Below are 20,147 nucleotides of genomic sequence, written 5' to 3'. Positions count from 1 at the left end.
TACGTCAGTACTTTTCTGACGATGGTTCGACCCACTGGCGATGCAAAAAAGGCACCCGTTCCTGCTGCAGCAAGACGACACTAACCCCAAATCAGTTGGGGCAATCAGCAGTGATCGGCGGGGTCAGGCGTCAGTATTTGCCGGTGTAAATTAGAATAAGATCGAATTCTGTTGGTGACAGAGCGAGTTAACAAGCGATGGTTGGGGTGTGTGTGCCGGTCAACGCCACTGTGCGAGAGATTGAGGTCGTACCTAACAATTCCTAACCGGTAGCAGGAGTCTGTAGGAGTATTGGCCGCGATGCATCCACCATTTTTGTTTCTGTTTCTTGCTACTCTCGTTTTTCTTTTCTTTTCTTCTTTTCCTTGTCTGTTTCTAGGAATCTTCCACCGCTGGACGGGACTTGGCAGGACGACGAGTAGATCGCATCCTGCCTAACCAAACACCTCTGAATTATTGGAGCGAGCACTGGGTCAGTTTGTGTGCGTTTGGGAGGCTTGCAATCGCTGACAAAATTTGGTCAGGGCTCACTCGACAACGGCGAGCGGTGGCCCATCGCAATAGTGCACCGGCACCTGCCTGCGTCATGGGCAAACTACTCATGCTCAACTTTTGGTACTCGCTTGCTTGCCAATTGCCGCGCTCAATGGCAGCCAAGAATGGAGCGAGAGCTCCCCGAGCCTGAGCTTTCGTCTTCAGTAGGTTTGGTTTGGTGACGAGTAGTCCAGATCTTGGCTCGCCAGTCATGTTCGACGCCAGGAAAAAGCTGAATGGGATGCCCAAAACGAAATGATGTGAAAGCAACAAAACCCAGAGCTTTTACGCTCAATTGCAGCCGCCTGATGATCTATCAGTGAGGAATGCTCTGTTGGCATCGCTGGGAACTGTTAAGCACATGTTCCTCAACGTGGACACAGTCCTGGAGCACATGCTCAGGATTCAAATACAGGAACCTCAGCTTTGGAATTATAAAAACAAAAAGATGGAAATGGGAATATAAAGGATGATACTGCAACCATTAGCTTCTGAATACTGGAGCCTCACCAATAATCCCAGGGTGGGAAACTGGAAAAGTTATCCTGTCACAAAATTCTCAACAGGTCGCATTTGAAAAGAAAACGTAGAGGATCTGTTGAAATGAAGTATTGTACCGACCATGATAAATGTCCTGTGCAATACACTTCTATTCCAGTACAAGATAGTTGAAAGCACATACGACTTTCACGATCCAAGTCATGTGCACATGATTGTCTAGTACTATGTACACATTAGTCAGCCATTACTTAATAAGATGGTGCTTCCAGACTATCACAATTTCCTCATAAACATTACAAATTAGGTAGACATTCGTTCAGAAAAAAAAAACAAATTAGGTAGACATATGTCTGCCCTCAAACCAGAGTAGTTCTGTTTTCTGAAGGATATGCTGCTCTATATATGGGCATCTAAATTGTCGTCCCCATTTCTCCGGCTGTAATTTGAGAAGCAATATTATGCAGACTCCAACAAGAATCTAGATTCTGACGCTTGGCTGCACAGAACAAGTGCAAGTTATGCATGCTATACTCAGAGAATAAATTGCAAACTTTTTGCGAAGAGCTACACACCAAATCAAAGTTTCCCTGCCTTGCCTTGGCTGCCTCTACAGCTTCATAGCACAGGGTTTTTCTGTCAAACAGAGATACAACAGTGCTGTCCTATGCTTGCTGGCTATGCAGCTGCTTCCTTACTCACTACATTCTTTCCCTGCTGCAAGTTGACCGAATCAAAACTGCAAATAGAATTGCAATAAGTAAATCAAGGAGACAAATAGTTTGAAAATCTTCATTTCGGGACCTTACAAGGCCCTCTATGTTCCATAACCAGACAACTCTCCATGGACAGTTGTCATACAAGGCTAACATAGCAAGCGGAATATAGTGATAATGCAACTACTTAAGAAGCTGGACAGGAAACAGAAAAACCAGGAAAAGAACTACTTAGGATGCTCTGTTGCGCTTCAAGGATGTAAAAGCCCCCAAAAGGACTACTACCTCATGGCATGCATCTTCATATTGTTGGCCTGGAAGCAAACCACATCTCGAGAGAAGAAGAGAAGGCTCCACCACTCAAGCATAAATCACCTGCAAATTCACAGATGTACATATTCAGATTAATACCTCACATTTCAATCTTAGACTATTGAACAGTTAGTTATTTAATTTTCCATCTAAAGTATTTAATTTGAAGATACAAATCTACAAAATCAATCAGGTATTTTGTCAGCATTACATCAACCAAATATGCATTTCATATTAACATCCGTGAAAGCTAACACCAAACTATAATCATGTACTACTAGTTCTTATAGGCAGCATTCATAGGACTGGGCATCCACAACCTTGAGATATTGGGGTGGACGCTCCAAATGAGATGGCTTTGGCTCGAGAAGACCAGCCCTGATCGGCCTTGGGCAGGTTTACAAGTACCGGTCTACTCCAACACTTCTGCTATGTTTGCAATTTCAATTGAAACTACGGTAGGGAATGGAAGTAATACTCTCTATTGAACCGATCGGTGGATGCATCGCTGCTGTCTTGCAGACCTAGCCCCAGAGGAGAACAGTAACGGAGGATTCAAATAATAATGCTTGGGTGGCAGATATTAGAAATACACTTGGTTTGCGTGGTCTAACAGAATAACTTGAGCTGTGAGATTTGTTATCTAAGGTTAACTTGAATGATACAGAGGATGTACATCGCTGGAGACACGAAGCTTCTGGAGTTTTCTCTACAAGATCTGCCTACAAAAGTTATTTTTGTTGGCTCCATTACCTTCGAACCGTGGAAGAAACTATGGAAAACTTGGGCACCGGGCAAATGTAAAACTTTTCTATGGCTGGCCCTTCGGAATCGTCTGCCTCATCCTGAGCGGTGCCCTCTATGCGATCAAGAAGACGAAACAGTCCAACACATTCTCACGACATGTGTCTTTGCAAGACAGCTCTGGTGCGCTATTTTGCAGCCTCTCACCTTGGAAAGTTTGACACCTGCAAGGAGAGTTTCTTTTGCTGGTTGGTGGAAGAAAGCTGAGAGGAGGATTCCAAAACAGCTTAAAAAGGGTTTCAATTCCTTCTGCATTCTGGGAGCTTGGACACTATGGAAACATAGAAACACTTGTGTGCTTGATGGATCTCCCCCAAATTTGCAAGTGGCAATTCAAGCTTTCAAGGATGAGGCCAGCCTGTGGCAGTTTTCTGGGGCTAAAAGGCTTACTATCCTCTGCCTCGAGCTGGGAGGAACCCAAACTTAGGATTCTTGGGTTTAGTTGTCCGGTCCTGCGTGTTAGATTTTGTGACAACCCTTTACTAGTTTCTTTACATTACTCAATCTTTTTTGTAATTGGATCACTCTTTCTCTCTTAATATAAAGATACGCAGCTCTCCTGCATGTTTGAGAAAAAAAAAATAGACTAATTTGGGATTGGCTGATATCACTGTTTCTTTCCAATATGGCTGCAATATGCAAAAGTTGCAGAAACTAAGCTATTGATCCTGCAGTTCCTCTGGCAAAACTTGAAGTTCTCTACTCAGATGTCTTGAGAAATTTGAAGATCTCCTTTAGTTGTCTTCTTAGGTCAATAAAAGCGCCAACATGAAAAAAATATTAGCACATGGATGTGAGAAGTTTTTTCCAAGTGCCCATTCGAGGAACAAAACCTTGGCCCACCATTTGCTTCAAGACAAGGTGTGCATCGTCTAAGCAGTCATCACTACATAGGCCATCAATCAGCAGCTTGTAGGATTGGAAACTAGGCCTTACGCCTTCTCTACTCATGATGCTAACTAGATTCTTGGCCTCCACGAACTTTCCTGAACTGATAAGACCATCAAGAAGTACCTGATAAGTCCCTGAATTAGGATAGCACCCTTTAGATGTCATTGATTTGAACAGACTGAAGGCCTCAGTCACTCTTTCCTCCTTGCAGAGACCAGAGATCAAAATATTGTACACAACTGTATCTGCGGCAATATCCTGCTTCTGCATTCTCTCAAACAGCTCAAATGCTTTATCAACCTGACAGCGCTGACAAAGGAAATGCATCAAAGTTGAGTAGGTCGTCACATTAGGCCGGCATCCCTGCTTTGGCATCTCATGCAGCAAAGAGATTGCCTCATCAAATTTACCAAATTGGGCCAAACCCTTGACAAGAATATTGAAGGAGCATGTGTCCAACGTCACCCCAAGCCTGGGCGCACTCGAGTAGATCTCATGGACAACCTCGTACTGCCGCTTACACACAAGCATGTGAAGAACATAATTGAATGTCTTTGTAGAAGGCCAGCAGTTATACCCAGGCATCGCAAAGAGCGTGTCGATGGCTTTTTGAGGGTGTTCTGCCACATTGCCGTACATCTTGATCAGCCTGTAGAAGAAGTCGTCTGAAAACCTGAACTTTTCAGTCCTTGCCCTGGCCAGCAACTCCTCTACATCACTGAACCTCCTGGCGCAGGCCAGCTTGTCAATCATCAAGCTGTAGAGCGCCTCACTGGGCTTGTAGTCCCTTCGGTTACATGCTTTATTGAACACACTGGTTATCAGGCTAGGGTCCCTGATGTTGGCAAATATCTTGAGCACCTCGTTTGGGGCGAGCCAGTCCTTGTGGTCCAATCTACCCATCCAGTAGCCGTCGTCGCAAATGGTGGAGCGCAGTCTCAGGAAAGGAGGCACCGGGCGACGCGCTAAGGCTCTCGACATGATCTGCGGACTAGAGGGAGGGAATCAGAAGCCGGAGGGCATCAAAACTATGTAGCTTCAGGCTTTACTGTGATAAGAGGGAGCGTATAGAAGAGGTGAGGGGCGGAGTGGAACGGAATACCTTTGCGGGAGGGAGGTCAACTGTGCCGGACACCCGCCCAGCGGCGAGAGGGGAAGGACCGGAGCCGGAGGTGGAGAAGCGGAGGCGGCGGCCGTCCCCCGGCGGCGAAGTGGCCAGACAGGAAGAAGAGCAGAAAGCCAGGAAGGATGGTGGGCCTTGGCCTTGTACATCCACTCTGCAAAAAGGCCTGTTGGGCTGTTCCGTAGGAAGCCCAACTATAATCTATAAAAAGTCTAACGGTGTGACTAGCACCACGACACGACCGCGTGGCCTAATGGATAAGGCGCTCGCCTCCGGAGCGGGAGATTGTGGGTTCGAGTCCCATCGTGGTCGAACTTGTTTTTTGTCACCTTTTACATTTATCGTGGTCGAACTGTTTTTGTCACCTTTTACATTTTTGGAATTTCCGTCTCGCGATTGCTAGAACATCGCAGCCTACCATATCCATATCTCTAAGAATCGAAAGCTGGGTTATTTCGCGGGTAGTGGATCGGTCCACGTCGCCTGGTAACCTACTAGCTGTTGGATCCAACGAACTCGCGATATCAACCGTCCGATACAGGACGGACGAACTCGCGATATCAACTGTCCGATACAAGACGGAGCGGGTCTGTCGCCCGTTAATCCACCAATCAGAGCACTCGCGAGTCCTCGCGAACCCGCTGTCCCCTCTGCCTCTCAGCTGCCCTCTACTCTACACCTGCTGCGCCGCGCCCGTGCCTCCCTTCGCCTGCAACACAGGAGCGCCCCTTTGCCGCCTGCCTCATCCGTTGTGCTGACTTAGCACTTACATCGCCCTCGACGCCACCGATCCGCTCTCGCCCGACGGGTTGCCGCTGCTAGCTCTCCCTGCTGTAGCCTAACCGCAACATAAATCGAGTTCAGAATCAAGTTCCTTGTCGTTGGACTACAAGTGGTGGGCTCATGGAGAACCTTGGCTGAAGATGGTGGTAGACAGACTTGCCATGTTGGGCGCCGGCGGCGGGCGGCCTCAAGACGACAGCGGGCTGAAATCATGGTGGCGACACGGGCTCCGTCACCTCCTAGGCTACTGGCACTGTCCGACGCCGCCCCTTCCCCAGGATGAAGCTGTTGTAGCCTGTAGCCAACGTTGCCTCAGCTGCCTGCAAAGGTGTTTGGCAAAATGTTCAGCTTCTAGAACGGTATGCTCACCAACCATGTTGTATACCACCAACATAGAAGCTTACCAATTCTACATCCATGTATTTTTTATTAAGATCTTTTAGCAACAATCTATGATAGCATGCTGTTCACTCTCCCCACCCTGCAGCCACACCTGACCTTGATATCGTCACTTGGCTTCACCAGCATCTCCAGGCAACGATAGGAAAATCCAGCTGCAACTGTGTCTTTCAATATCCCTCCCAATAACTGCACATGTTATATCGGATCTTCGTCCTTTCCTTTTTGTCGTGTGCACAGATCCTAAATACATAGCAAATGAAGCCATCAGATCTCCACATTCAGACCCATAATGAAGTCTATGGATTACAATCTGCTTGTTTTGTAATTCAAGATTAAATGTTATTGATTCAATTCCTTGAGTTAACGGGTCCCAACTCTTTTCAGGCCAGCACTATTTTTAGGTCACAATTTTGCTACACAGATGACCTTTACTTTGTTGCTTCTGTATCCATATTGTATATTGGGCTACTAGGGAGACAATGCCAAACTGACAAGTTTAATAGACAAACTTCTTCTATTTCAGTTGTTTGAAATTTGCAGGTAGAAAGGCTTCATAGATTGATCCATCTTTTGTCTAATAATTTATCTCTGCACTCCGCTAGCTGGTGCTACATCTAGCTTTCCGTGTGATTGACTCCGCCTTCGGCTCCCCGCATCTACAACATATAGAGCAAGAAAGGTAATACTCTGTCGTCATATTTTCTAGGAGGATGGCAGGCAGAGTTTCCATCAGCTCATACCATGTTCGGACTATGTAATTTAGCCTTGGTTGATCTTTGTGAGCCTTAAACTTCGAATCTTTGTTCCTAATATTTTCCAAATTGTAGTCTGCTGTACTCCATTGGTGATAATGAGGGAAATTAAATGCAGTTTCTTTTCAGCAAACATACAAAATATTTAGCGACTTCTTAATCCATTTGTTTCCATGCCCCAAAATTATGGATTCCTATGCACTCTATTGAAAATTTGGAGATGAGATAAGAAAAAGCAATGTTCTATCCAGAAAATTATAAAAACAATGCAATTTGTTCTGTCCTAATCCAAGAAAAACTAAATAGACTTTTGTGTTTGGTTTCTAAACCAACAAAAGATTTGGCAACTTCCACCTTGGAGAATATAGGAATGGTGTTTCTAAAATGAAATATTAATCTGTTATTGTTCATTCTTTTTGCTATTATCTAGAATAGGACCTTTGGTGAACATTCTCCCACCTCGAATGAAATACATCTATGTTTACGACTTAAGGATAAAAAAGAATAAAATTTCAAAGCATGACATTCTCTCACAACTGAAAAGTCAACTCATCGAACTTCATGGTATGAGTAGAAACAGCCCGGCAAAAGTACCATTCTATTTTTGCAAATATTTGTTCACTGGAAAGGCAGTAGCAGTCATTTGCATTCTATTTATCCATTACTAAAAATATCATATGATGACCGTGATTGAACTACACATTGCCTAAAACTATATATTTGCTATTTTTGCCATGCTTATACTTGCTTATTGCTTAATATCATCTACTTTTCACCTTTCGACCTTGCATTAGGCATGTGTTTAACTACCTGAAGATTTACACTGAGGAAAGCAACCTGTATAATAACTCCTGGAGGTTCAATTGTTAAGTGGTGTCAATTTGAAGATCAAACTAACTAATTTACTTGGTGGATGTCCAACTAAAATGAATCAGGTTATATATGCCATTTTATATTTGAGATACCCAACTCACTTCAATCAGGTTGTGCCCTTTTTTATTTGCGCACAGCAATTCTGAAATTGTTGTACACTTCTAAGCACCAAGTTCATATTGTAGCAAGTGATTTTTACGGCATGTTATGATCCACGGTCTCTAACTAACAATGAATAGCTTTCTATGCCGCGTATATGTATGCACATATTCCCCAAAAGATTATCAATAAGACAAGAATTGCATATTGTCAAGTACTAATGTAATTGCATTACTTCATTATTATGATTAGGTGAATTAATCGAAGCATTATTAACCCATTGCTCAAATGAAGGGGTCATAAGGTGGGGAGCGCCAACGGCGCGCCAGGTTTCTAGTATATTTTAGTGCGCAAAGAATCAATATCGATGGCTCAATTTTTTATCATAAAAATCTCTAGAATTTGGCTGTATGCAAAGTGCAAACTATTTGTTGAAAGATTGAAGAGCAGGTGGAGAAGGCAACTTGCACCGCCTGCTGGTCTAAAAAAAAGTAGTAATTCGTCAGTCTGGCAGAACAACGAAATGCTGAGATATTACTCCCACCGGTCTTTTCAGACAAAGAACAGCATACCGTGGTGTTTTTTTAGATTACACAGTACAACTCGGACACTCACGACCCTATAAACACACGTACGCAAATCCTAAACCTATGAGGTGACAAATCCTCGAGATTGACAAAGTCACCACAGACGTCTCGCTGTTGACGGGAATGTCGTCTACCACTGAATGCACAATGCCGTTAAATCACAGAATATCCGCTCCCGTGGAGAGTCGAACCCAGGACCTCATGTGCTACCGAGGCTTTTGTAACCAATAGGCTACAGGCCCTTTCGCACATGTTGTGGTGTTAAGTAAGAGCGAATAAAGCAGATATGAGAACAAAACACCGAGTTTTGGAAGAAATTTATGCTAAAGTTATATGTAGGTAGCTTCTTCCGAGATATCAATTTTACTAAAGTTTCCTTCCAAAGATGCCAGGTCCCATCCCATGAGACCTGTGCTCGATACGTGTCCTAGGAACTAGCATATTACATGGTTTTCTCCAAAAGTTAACCTCAAAGATCACAACCTGCACTACATAAACACTACACAAAATTCAGCTAGGTGCTATGAATAATCCCACTTCATTCTTTTCCAAGATATCTGTGAGATTGTGACACCTTCTCATTTGCACAGCCGCCACTCACTAATGTGCAATTAAAAGTCAAATACTAATGCAGGGGAGGATAAGCACTGGGGAATGGCACATGACCTAATGCCATTACTCACCACCGTACTGTCTGTTAAGCTATCCTGGCCGACGAGTGGGATTTCCAGTGCTGCAAACCAATAAACTTGTTGACGAACTGATCGTATCCGACGTCACAAATGAAGTGGAGCTCATGGAAACCCTTGCTTGTTAGTGGTCTGGTGGATGCATGTTCTGAACTGCGCGCATGTGAGGACTTTTTGTTATCTCTTGCTGCCTATTTTCAAACCTATTTTCAATGCAAGTTGAAGGTAGAGAATAAGACATACACTTCTTGAACGCTAAATAGTGGGTAGGTGCGGTAGAGCTGCTAGCATGCATGCATACGAGGAAGCGTATTTTCTTGTGGCCTTTCCGCGTTATCGAGGTAGCAATCAAGAGCGGCAAGGAGGAGGTGGGAGAAAAGGTATTGTGACATGGCGGAGGACTTGGACTCTTGGAGACATGAGCTAAAGAGTTGGGTAATAATTTATACAAAACAGAAGAGGTGGCGTATGGGTACGTTTAAGAAAAAAATATGGTCATCTTCTCAGGAGGTGCACACGAAGAATTTTCAGTACATAGTAACACTTGTTTACGGATGTGGATCAATCAATGGCACAAGTGGCGTAGAAATGTTGTCGTTAGTGGATGAATTGTTGCACCGATTGAAATTTTTGGTTATCTTCTCCCACATTTTCCAACCAAATCGTGTGCACGCTTGTATTTCAACAAGGATAGATATACATCATTGGGCACGTGATCACACTGTAAACAAATTAAACAGTTAGTGGGACTGTAACAACAGGACACACAAATAGATCCTGCGTCAGCTAGCCATTGGTGGTAGTATCATCGTGGAATGCCTACTCGATCAACTACTACACAGTGATGGTGAATTTTGTAGTAGAGCGTGCAAGCAGTCCACTACAGCATACTCCAGTGACCTTTATGGCAGTATAAATTGGTGCCTATGGCAAGTGTTGGTAGATCACAAGACGCAGCGCGATCTCACTTGCAAACATTGCCATAGCTAAGCTAGTGCAGACGAAGCCATGGCTTCCCGTGCCCTCGCTGCGCTGCTCACTGTGCTAGCGTTTGTCGGCTTTGCTTCAGTTCCCCGTGCTCTGGCAACTGACCCGACCCAGCTCCAAGACTTCTGTGTCGCTGATAACAATAACAAAGCTGGTAAATAAACTTGTATATAGTCACGTTTCTAGCTAGATATGATATATATGTATAGTCACGTTTCTAGACATGATATATATATGTATATATATGCATGATGTGTGCAGTGTTGGTGAACGGGTTGGTGTGCAAGAACCCAAATGTGGTGACAGCGAACGACTTCTTCTTCAAGATAATGCCGGCCACCCCGAACGCGCAGGGCTCCGGGGTGGCGGGGGTGGCGGCGGACGTGCTCCCGGGGCTCAACACGCTGGGCATCTCGCTGGCGCGCATCGACTTCGTCCCCGGCGGGCAGAACCCGCCGCACACGCACCCGCGCGCGTCGGAGATCCTGACGGTGATGCAGGGCACCCTCCTGGTGGGCTTCGTCACCTCCAACCAGCTGCTCAACAACACGCTCTTCACCAAGCAGCTGGTGGTCGGCGACGTCTTCGTCTTCCCGCAGGGGCTCATCCACTTCCAGCTCAACAACGGCAAGGCCCCCGCCGTCGCCATCGCCGCGCTCAGCAGCCAGAACCCCGGCACCGTCACCATCGCCAACGCCGTGTTCGGCTCCAAGCCGCCCATCCTGGACGCCATCCTCGCCAAGGCCTTCATGCTCGAGAAGGACACGGTCGACTGGGTCCAGCAGGCGTTCGGCGCGGCCCCGGTGGCCGGCGGCGGCGGCGGCATGCCCGGTGGCGGCGGCTACCCCGGCGGCGGGTATCCTGGCAACGGGACCGGCGGCGGCTACCCCGGCGGCGGGTATCCTGGCAACGGGACCGGCGGCGGCTACCCCGGCGTGCCAGGGTACCCCTAATAAGGTGGAGGCGGTGTGCCTCGACGGCGCCTAGCATTGCTGCACAAGAGCAGATGCTGATGATCATCGATCGATCAGGCCGGCCGTCATTACACAAGTATATATAGTATACTCCAAACATGCATGAAGCCACTTGCAGATTGTGATGGTCAGGTTCACGGTGTAGCACACACGTAGTGTACTAGCATATGTGTTTGTGTTGATCGAGGAGTAGAAGCTCCATCGATTGGGTTGAATAATGGAGTGTGTGGCGAAACGGCAACAAGTGTACTACAAACTTTATTGTTCGTTGCCTCTATATGAAATAAACTTAAATTAAGTGCAAAGAGGAGAGGCCGAGCAGCAGCAGATCTCGAGCAGAGAAAGGACTGGGCTCTCGTGACCTAGACAGAAGAAAGAAAGGGAGCAGGTCATGTGCCAAATAGAAAAAGAAAACGCAAAATGAATTGCTAAAGAGTGAAAAGGCATTCCAGCGAGATGATCTCTGTTTCATAATAGCAATCTGGCAAAGCACAGTTGCGGGATGGCATTTTGGCGAATTCCACTTTTGACAATGGTGAAATTCTAAATTTCTCTGTTTATCACCGATGACTTTTGGACACGACGTTTGACCATTTATCTTTTTATGATTTAAAAAAATATGTAAATATCATTTTAGTTGTTGTGGCTTTACTTTAGCATCATAAATTCAACGGTGAGTAACGTTCAGGAACGAAGGTCCATGGTAAGCTGGACAGCGTGCCCCGCAGCGGCTGACGCGCGACCGCCGCACCGCATCGAGCCCCGCTAGTTTCCTCAACTCCAGTATCACGAGAAACAGACGCACAGAAACCAATTTTATTCCCTTGAACGCGGACAATCATTACAAATGCGGCTAACTCAGCCCATGTTGCAAAGTTTATACAAGGCACAGCATTATTCCTGAATCCTGACTGGAGTTGCTTTCAGAGTCGCAGCTTATTGTCCACTCCTTTCCAATCTTCAGATAATCTCGTAGCTCCAGAGAGCAGAGAAAATTGCAGTAGCGAGCAGATACATTATAGCGCTGTTATAAATAAGCCCAATACTGATTGGTGGTACATTTGATTTTTGACAATCTCATTAGCAATGATGCCATAACTTGTATGCAGACTCCCGATGTAAAGCAGAACAAACCAAGCTGTATACAGCTGCCCGCTCTGTTTCCTATGATCGCACCGAGCTAAAAGCGGACAAGCAACCGTTTGAACCTGTAATGCTATGATCTTGACAAAACACCTTTGGAGCTGCCATATAGAAAAGCAAGAAAGGTATCGTCAGGGATGTAAATGGTTGAATCCGAATTGGAGGACAGGGTGTATGTTTGTTAACTATCTGCCCCAGCTATCCTCTGCCAGGAAGTGAAGACAAACCTGGGGACAGTGCCATGACGGCGCAAGTCATATTCTGTTGCTTGTCGAAGGGCCCTAGCAAATGCTTTGAAACATGCCTCGATAATATGGTGTGAGTTTTTCCCAGCAAGCTTCAAAGAAAAAATGGAGCGGGATCAGGCAGTAGAGGAGCAGGGTCATGGTCATGCCAAGTAGGTCAAGTAACAAGGTAAAATCAACTATCTCGACTCTTATGTTCAGCCTATGATGCACTTGATTGCTAACGACTGAAATTGTACCACTGATCCAGCTATTTTGAAGAGAATTTGATTTGAGCAATGAGCATATAGCAATATGTTACCTGACGGATGTGAAGAGTCATCCCAGATGTATTCACCAAAGACTGGAAAAAGTGCTCAACCAGCTGGAACCAAAATGAATAAATAAAACTTTTGCCTAACTTGACTGCAGGAGTGTACAAGACAAATAGGATTGCATGACATTGACGATGAATAAAATGACTGTCAAATTTTGTTTGAAGATTTCATCAAAAATTATTTCTTTTTAAACACAGGAAGCGGTGGCAATCAAGGATGTTTTCTTTGAACAGATGGCTGATAAATGACAAAAAGTTTGCAGATCTCACAATTACCTGTGTATCATATGTACCAACTCTCTGAGTAGGAATATCTAAGCCGCAACTTAAATGAGGACGACCAGACAGATCCTGGGTACAGGGGGGAAATAATGACCCATGAAGTCTCAACACAGCACAGTTTGGTTCAGCTTATCAAATGAGGTGGTTAAAGTTTGTGTATTCATACGACAAGTTAAAACATTGATAAAAAAATAGGAAACAATATATAATAAGAGTAACGTAACATAAATTGTATTTGTCATTGTTTATGTGAAACATGAGTATGAAAAATTTCAGCAAACAAGTCTGAATGTTAATTGTCAAAAAAAAATGCATATGTACGAGCTTCTAGTAACAGTAGATGCTCATGAATTCGTAGAAATCCAAAAAAAAAGAACTAGAGCATTTCTTTAGTCTAGAGCAGGGGCGGACCTACAGGATGGTCCATGTATGCGGCCACGGCATACCCTAAAATCCAGCCCACCCCAGCTCACCCGTAATCGGCGTGTGCGGCTGCCCCTCGGCCTCGGCCAACATGGAGCGCGACGTCGCCTCCTCGGCTCCTCATGCGGACACCGCCTCCGCCCTCGACTCCTAGTCCTAGGCTGCCGACTCCCTCTCCTACTCTCGCGTCTCACCCAGCAGCGCCGCTCGTGGCTCGCCACCAGCCGCCGCCCGACCGATCCGGTCGGAGCCTGCTCGCTGCGCCCACGACTCCCTCTCCTCGGCTCTCGCGGCTTGCCACCGCCCGCCGCCGTTCTCCGTGCCCGTCCGCCCGGAGCACAGAGCACCATGGTGCGCAGATGTTCGCCGAAGCCGGAAGCTAGGCGAGAATTCCAAATTCGCCTCCAGCTGCAGACGGTGCATTGCCGTGGTTGCCATCAGTGATGGACACCAGTACTCTGCCATGCAACGGCGTTTAGCATGATGGCCTCGTTCATGTCAGACGACCACAAGGTGTTTGTGGAAATGCTCAAGCCAACTGCTCCTTGCTTCAACTATTTATATTGTAATCTATGCAAGTATTGAACCTAATTGCTTGCATACCAAATTGCTGGTGGATTTCTTTTGTTGTGTAGTATTTTTTTTAGATTGTACCGAATACCGAATTGTATGTTGAAATTTTGACATGGCATACCCTAAATTTCAATCCTAGGTCCGCCACTGGTCTAGAGCACTAGAGCCAGGCATGAATTTGTAGAAATCGAAAAAAAAAAACTAGAGCATTTCTTTAGTCTAGAGCACTAGAGCCAGGCATGAGTAACTCAGGTATATGCTCGCACAACATTGGAGGCTTATGAATGCATAAATGATGCATATATAGGCACATCAGGTTTACGAAAAATTGCACATCCATACTATGTAAATATAGCAAGAGATTGCGACTTACCAGTATAACCTCAACTGCTGCCTCATCGAGTGGTGCAGTAAAATGCCCAAATCGGTTAATCCCTTTTCGATCACCAAGTGATTGAAGCAGTGCCTGCATATACAATCAGAGAAGGTCATGTCACTGATTGTTGCCTACCTATGCAGATGCATGAAACTAAACTACAAATGGTTCAGCATAAGGTATAAGTTGAAAATACAGTATGTTTGTGCAATGTTAAATTTAGTATAAAAGTTAGGAAATGAAAATATACGGATATCCTAACCACAAGTTAATAGTGATCCCTACAAGTGCTTCTAGAAGTAGAAATATCAAGTTGAAAATGTTCTCAGAAAATAAAAATCACCGTTCCAATTGCCAGTGCAATGTCCTCGTTTGAGTGATGATCATCAATGTGTGTGTCACCTGTTGCCTTAACGTACACATCAAAGAGCCCATGTGATGCCAGTTGCTGAAAGGTTTAAACTCAAGTCAATGGACAACTTTGACTAAAAAAGCATACCTATCTAACATGAATTAGAACTTTCTACTTTGGACCACGTGATATAAGTAGGATAGAATAGTAGGGCATTTCAACAGCAGAAACCTATTAAAAATAAATGCTTTTGTAAAGGAATATAAGGAAAATAGCTGGGAATTTTTAGACAATTTTTTGCATGCTGGCTTTGGTTGTATTTTAATAACAACAACAACAACAGCAGCATAGCCTTTTGTCCCAAACAAGTTGGGGTAGGCTAGAGATGAAACCCAATATTTTACATTTATTTCTCTTCACAAGTGCTAGTCACCTACAGTGGTCATTTCTGTCATCTATGTGGAATAACCGGAGCCATCCATCTCACTCATTACATTAGTTGATCGGAGGAAGAGAAGTCAAAACTCTTCCCATCGATCACATCATACTAGGAAAAGGAAAAACGAAATGAGCATTTTGCAAAGTAATTGCTCGATAGCGGAGTCCCAAGAGTGATCACCTGCAACACATGGAACTAAAAAAGTGGTAGAAATTTGCACACCCATATTGCTTCTGGTTCTAATGGTACAGCACATCACCTTTTTCCTAAAAATAATATGACTGCTACTGGCCCTCTTATCTGAAGCTATGAGCAGCATGCAGTATGCATAATTTTTTTTTCCTATCAGAAGATGTTTCCACTCGTCCAATTACGAGGCTTCGTTTTCTCCCCTTTTGCAAAAAATAAGGTGTAATTTTCCCATTCCCGTCACCCGTGGATACTAGAAATTACGGACCGAGATCGAGTGCAGTTGCTACTGTGACTGTAACTTTAGCAGTCGCCGATCCTCAGCCGCTCAAGTACCATCCGATGGCCAAAATGAGCTAAGCGCTTTCGTCTTCCTCCTGCATTCACCTGCGTGCATTCACCTGCGCTCGCCAGGCCCGGTGTCCCCCGCTCGCCGTCCGCCTCTCCAAACAAAACCACCGTGCGCGCGCGCCGCCCGTCGCGCAGCAGAGCACCGTGCACACGGACACACACTTCATCGCTCCCCGAACGCCTCCTCCCTCTCGGTGTGTCGAGATCGTAGCAATTCAGCTCCCCCGGCCGTTCACTCGTAGGTCGTAGCTGGGATCCCTCCAAGGTCCGACGACCTGCTATGGCCACCTCCGCTGTTGCAACTTGTTAATGACCCCAAGGTCGTAGCTTGGTCGCACCGCCATGGCCCAGCGCCCCGGCCGGCTGCGGGCGCGCGCGTACGTTTCGTGTGGGCGGGATGGACTCCGGCAACAGCGCCAACCTGCAGTCGTCCAGCGGCGGCGGGGACAACGAGTTCGACGCAGCGAGCAGCGTGCGGCGGGGGAGCCGCCGACTCCTCGTCGCCGCTCTCCGTGCTGCTATGCCACCACCCGGGCTTCGGCGGCAGCGGCACGTCATCGCTGATCTACGGCATCGAGGAGCTCGGCGCGCCGCCGCTGTCGCACTGCTGCACTGGTGCCCGACGGCGCCGCCCGTCCCGCAAGCCGGCGCTGGTGCTGGCGCCCCGGCCTCGCTGCCGTACCATGGCGGTCTTGCAGCGTCCGCGCCTGCGGCCGACCACGCGGCCGCGGCGATGGCGGCCCAGCCCGCCGCGCCGGCGCAGGGGTCGAGGAAGCGGGCGCGCGCGTCGCGCCGCGCGCCGACAACGATGCTTCTCCGCGGGCCCCGCCGCGCTCCCGCAGTACCTCGCACACAGCAAGCTCCACGCCTACCCGCCCCCCGCGCCGCCGGCCAACGCCGCCATTGTGGATTCCACCGCCGCCCATGCAGGCGCCACGGTCGTAGCATCCAGCGACGACAGCTACACCCAGCAGCAGCTGACAGCAGCCGCGCCGCCGCCCGCTCTTCTCGGGATGCAAGATCACAGCGGCGGCAGCAGCAACAGCTACCTCTCCTTCCAAGGCGCCAGCGGAGGAGGAAGAAGAAAGCAAGCTTAGCTCATTTTGGCCATCAGATGGTACTTGAGCGGCTGAGGATCGGCGACTGCTAAAGTTACAGTCACAGTAGCAACTGCACTCGATCTCGGTCCGGAAATTACATAGAAAGCAAACCACAAGCATATTATATCTGAACAGATACCCCCCCCCCCCACCACCACCACACACACACCCACCCACCCCCCCAAAAAAACTAATTACTGATAACACACAAGCCAAGCAAACTATACTCACATCAAGCATATGATCCAAGAACGGTATCCCTGTGCTACAGTCGGCAACACCGGTGCCATCAAGGTTTATCTTCACATACACATTTGTCTCCTTGGTCACTCTCTTAACCTCTCCAATCCTAGAAGACCCTGAAGATTTTGAACTCGATCATAAATAAATGAACTTGAAATAAATAAAACTCATCGACATAGCTACCAGAGGAGCACAACATGAACAATGCAAGTGTTGAGGCTTGAACACAGCTGAAGAACGACGCCCACACGACGCGGCACAGAGTGCGAGAATTCCACTATCCAGCCACGTAAAGTACCTGTGGAGTCTCCGGGAGCGGCAGGGGAGCCGTTGCCGCCGACGCCGGCGGCGGCCATAACAGGCGACGACCAGAGACGGAGCGCGAAACCGCGCGGCCTAGCGGGGAAAGTGGGGACCCGACCGCAATCCCTCCCCAAGGATTTGGGAACTGGGGAGGTCGGCGTGTAGGATAAACGGGCGAGGGAGGTTGAGACGGACCGCGGGGTGGTCATCGCCGGCGGCGGCGCCCCGACGGGTTGCGCGGTGGGAGCGGACGGCGGAGTGGGGACTGGGGAGAGGGGAGCTGGGTACTCGCTCGCGTTGGGCCTTGGACGGACTGTTTTCGCTTACTAGTTGGGCTGGCCCTCGTTCATTTGCTGGACCGTCTGAAGAAAATACTTGCAACTATTTTTTTCTTTTAACAATTCCGTAGGCAAGCTTTATTGATTGGGTAAGATTACATCATTTGCAAAGAAAGATATAATAAAACTAGAGGGCTCATCATCTCACATACAATTCTCATTTGTGATGATAGCGCCTAGCTAGAACATGTGCCATCTGGTTTGCTTCTCTGCTCACATGTTCTATAGAGATCTTCTCCACACAAGAGAAAATTGTTATTATAAGATCCCAAATAAGCGGCTTCACTAAAATAGGACCTCTAACATTCGCTTCGCTAAAATGACACCCAAAATGTTGGCACTTCGGAATACATGAAATTATGGTCATTTTAATCTCATTTGATAATCCTAAATACATATATTTTTCTATAGTACCCGTATTGCCCCCATCCTTTCTACCTTGTCGATCGATTCCCCGACGTTTCTTCTGCCGCGCCGCCTCCGATGCGCGCGCCATGGCGGCGGCACGCGTTCTTGGTCTGCACAAGCAGCTGGTAGGGGTTGGAGCCGGCGCTATGGTGCTGCTTGTTCATGCACGCGTCCACGCCTGGTACCACCATGGTGCACCCGTGGCGCGCGAACATCTTGGTCACGGCCCACGGGGCTGCACCCTTTCTTCCGGCAGCTTTTGTAGAAGCCTGCCGCCGCCGCCGCCGCCACCGCCGGCCGCACTGCGCCCCGTGCCACCAGTGCCAATGCACCAGCTCTCCTAAGCCATGCGGCCAGGCCACGGCCAGCGAGCCAAGGCGAGCCCGGCCAGGCGCCCAGGTCAAGGGCAAAACTGTCATATGAAGCCTTCAAACATGTATTCAGTATTGAAAATGAAATTAAAATGGTTATAATATTATGTATTTTAAAGTGCCAATATTTCAGGTGTTATTTTAGGGAAGCGAATGTTAGGAGTCCTATTTTAGCGAAGCCGCTTGTCTGGGATTCTATAATAGTAATTTTCTTAGGCCTAGATGGTTCATTTTCTGGGCTGCAGGCCCGCGGATTGAAGAAAACACGTCGTTGGGCCATCGCTTATAGTACTTTTCTATACTAATTACTTTCAGATAATTTTTAAAAGTGTCTCAAAAAATAAAAAAGTGACTAAAAAGATAAATTTAGAAATTTGTTGTTTTAATAATTATAAATCCTCCTGAAAATCAATATTGAAATGCTAGTTGCGCATAAATTAGTGAAATTTTAAGTTAAACACTGGGGCATTGATGAAGACTCTTACATGGCTCGAAAGATCAGCGCTCAAGCTGGCGCGTGTTAAGGTGAAGACAGTGAAATGGAGCGTGGGCATGCACTTTTCCAAACTAAAAATAGAAAAACAAGAAAAGTATTTGTATTCCTTTATCAAAGAGAAACAAAATACTGCACGAGACAGTTGTTCAGGAATGGCTACGTGCAACTGTTCTTGGAGGTGAATGATTACGCGAAGCAAATATAGCAATCGATAACTAACCCTCATGATTCTGATTAGTACTCTCGAACTCTCTCGCCACCTACAGTTAAGAGCAGGAGACCGCGAGGCGATCTGCGTCCGGCGCCAATCTCCTCCGTTCCCCTTCCACTTCGGTGGCCGGACAGGCGCCGGAGAGGATGGAGAACGAGGAGTGAGATGGTCGGTGCATAGGTACCTATCTACTATAGGTAACTCAGCCCAGACAGCTCTCACACGGTGGAGGCGGGACTGTAGCGGCGGAATAAGAAACTCTGACTTCTTCTCCACCTCGCTGGTGAGTCTTCTGATGCCAGTGATGAGCCGGAGTGGTGTGTGTCCCATGGATATGGAAGTTCCAGGTCTCGTTGGGTTCTTTTGTCCCTCTTTTGTCGTCGTCGATTTGGAGAGGTTTGCTTACCAACCAGAAATGAAATCGAGTTGGTTGCTAGTTTCCACCTGTCTTGGTGGTTCAGTTCCCCTTTGGGGTTCTTCGTTGTCCGGCGGATTGAAGCGTCTGTATGTTCTTGGGCTGTCAGATTCCCATGGCCCGACGATGTGCTGGCCACCGGTCATCTTCTACAGCCGGATCATTCAACGACAACAAAGCATGTTGTTTTCAATATGCTGCTTAAGACGGCAACAACAAACTTTCTTTCTTCGCCAGGGAGGAGGCCGGCCTCAGATCGTGGATGCCAGTCGCCGGTGGCGAGGAAAACCGGGAGATGGTTACAAGGACTGGGTTGTAATTTCTATTTCTTTTAAGAGTATTTTTGTAACATGGGCTGTAATCATCAAGAATATAAATAAAATATCAACCCGATTTCTAAAAAAAAAAGTATTAGCAAGCCAAACAGGAGCAGCGACGAGTCCTACGCCTACGCCGTGTTTAGTTCCCAAATTCAAAGTTCCAAATTTTTTTCCCGGCACCTGCATGGAGACTTAAATCTAGATTAAATAAAAAATACATTGCACAGTT

The 20,147-nt window shown here is 46.9% G+C and overlaps 3 protein-coding genes and 1 non-coding gene across 15 annotated transcripts; 2 read left to right on the top strand and 2 right to left on the bottom strand.

Annotated features, from left to right (window-relative positions):
* Positions 1-1,130: 1,130 nt before the first annotated feature.
* On the bottom strand, positions 1,131-5,007 carry LOC120641795 (pentatricopeptide repeat-containing protein At3g14580, mitochondrial-like). Of its 10 annotated transcripts, none has more exons than XM_039918035.1 (5): positions 4,858-5,007; positions 3,879-4,739; positions 2,034-2,123; positions 1,608-1,771; positions 1,131-1,531 (listed from the first exon to the last, which is right to left on the bottom strand). In XM_039918035.1, exons 2-3 carry the CDS (start codon positions 4,734-4,736, stop codon positions 2,109-2,111), a joined length of 873 nt encoding a protein of 290 aa, XP_039773969.1. In that variant the 5' UTR covers positions 4,737-4,739; positions 4,858-5,007; the 3' UTR covers positions 1,131-1,531; positions 1,608-1,771; positions 2,034-2,108. The 10 variants fall into 10 exon arrangements, 9 of the variants coding, with proteins under 9 accessions (XP_039773969.1, XP_039773970.1, XP_039773971.1 ...); XM_039918036.1 differs by having other exon boundaries at positions 1,608-1,749; XM_039918037.1 differs by having other exon boundaries at positions 1,608-1,746.
* Positions 5,008-5,117: 110 nt separating this feature from the next.
* On the top strand, positions 5,118-5,190 carry TRNAR-CCG. Its single transcript has one exon. It is a non-coding gene; the product is annotated as a tRNA-Arg (tRNA).
* A 4,816-nt stretch (positions 5,191-10,006) lies between these two features.
* Positions 10,007-11,329, top strand: LOC120643117 (germin-like protein 4-1). Its single transcript, XM_039919642.1, has 2 exons — positions 10,007-10,204; positions 10,312-11,329. The coding sequence occupies exons 1-2, from the start codon at positions 10,072-10,074 to the stop codon at positions 11,001-11,003; spliced, it is 825 nt and encodes a 274-aa protein (XP_039775576.1). The 5' UTR covers positions 10,007-10,071; the 3' UTR covers positions 11,004-11,329.
* Positions 11,330-11,822: 493 nt separating this feature from the next.
* Positions 11,823-17,677, bottom strand: LOC120641794 (imidazoleglycerol-phosphate dehydratase 3, chloroplastic-like). 3 transcript variants are annotated; one of them, XM_039918026.1, is made up of 8 exons: positions 17,355-17,676; positions 17,045-17,172; positions 14,726-14,830; positions 14,380-14,472; positions 13,005-13,079; positions 12,714-12,776; positions 12,395-12,504; positions 11,823-12,268 (listed from the first exon to the last, which is right to left on the bottom strand). In XM_039918026.1, exons 1-8 carry the CDS (start codon positions 17,566-17,568, stop codon positions 12,241-12,243), a joined length of 816 nt encoding a protein of 271 aa, XP_039773960.1. In that variant the 5' UTR covers positions 17,569-17,676; the 3' UTR covers positions 11,823-12,240. The 3 variants fall into 3 exon arrangements, with proteins under 3 accessions (XP_039773960.1, XP_039773961.1, XP_039773962.1); XM_039918027.1 differs by lacking the exon at positions 13,005-13,079 and having other exon boundaries at positions 17,355-17,677; XM_039918028.1 differs by lacking the exon at positions 14,726-14,830 and having other exon boundaries at positions 17,355-17,677.
* Positions 17,678-20,147: the final 2,470 nt, after the last annotated feature.

The sequence above is a fragment of the Panicum virgatum genome, chromosome 7K, assembly GCF_016808335.1.
Source record: "Panicum virgatum strain AP13 chromosome 7K, P.virgatum_v5, whole genome shotgun sequence".
Taxonomy (NCBI): Eukaryota; Viridiplantae; Streptophyta; class Magnoliopsida; order Poales; family Poaceae; genus Panicum; species Panicum virgatum.
This window is presented reverse-complemented; position numbering and strand designations above follow the sequence as displayed.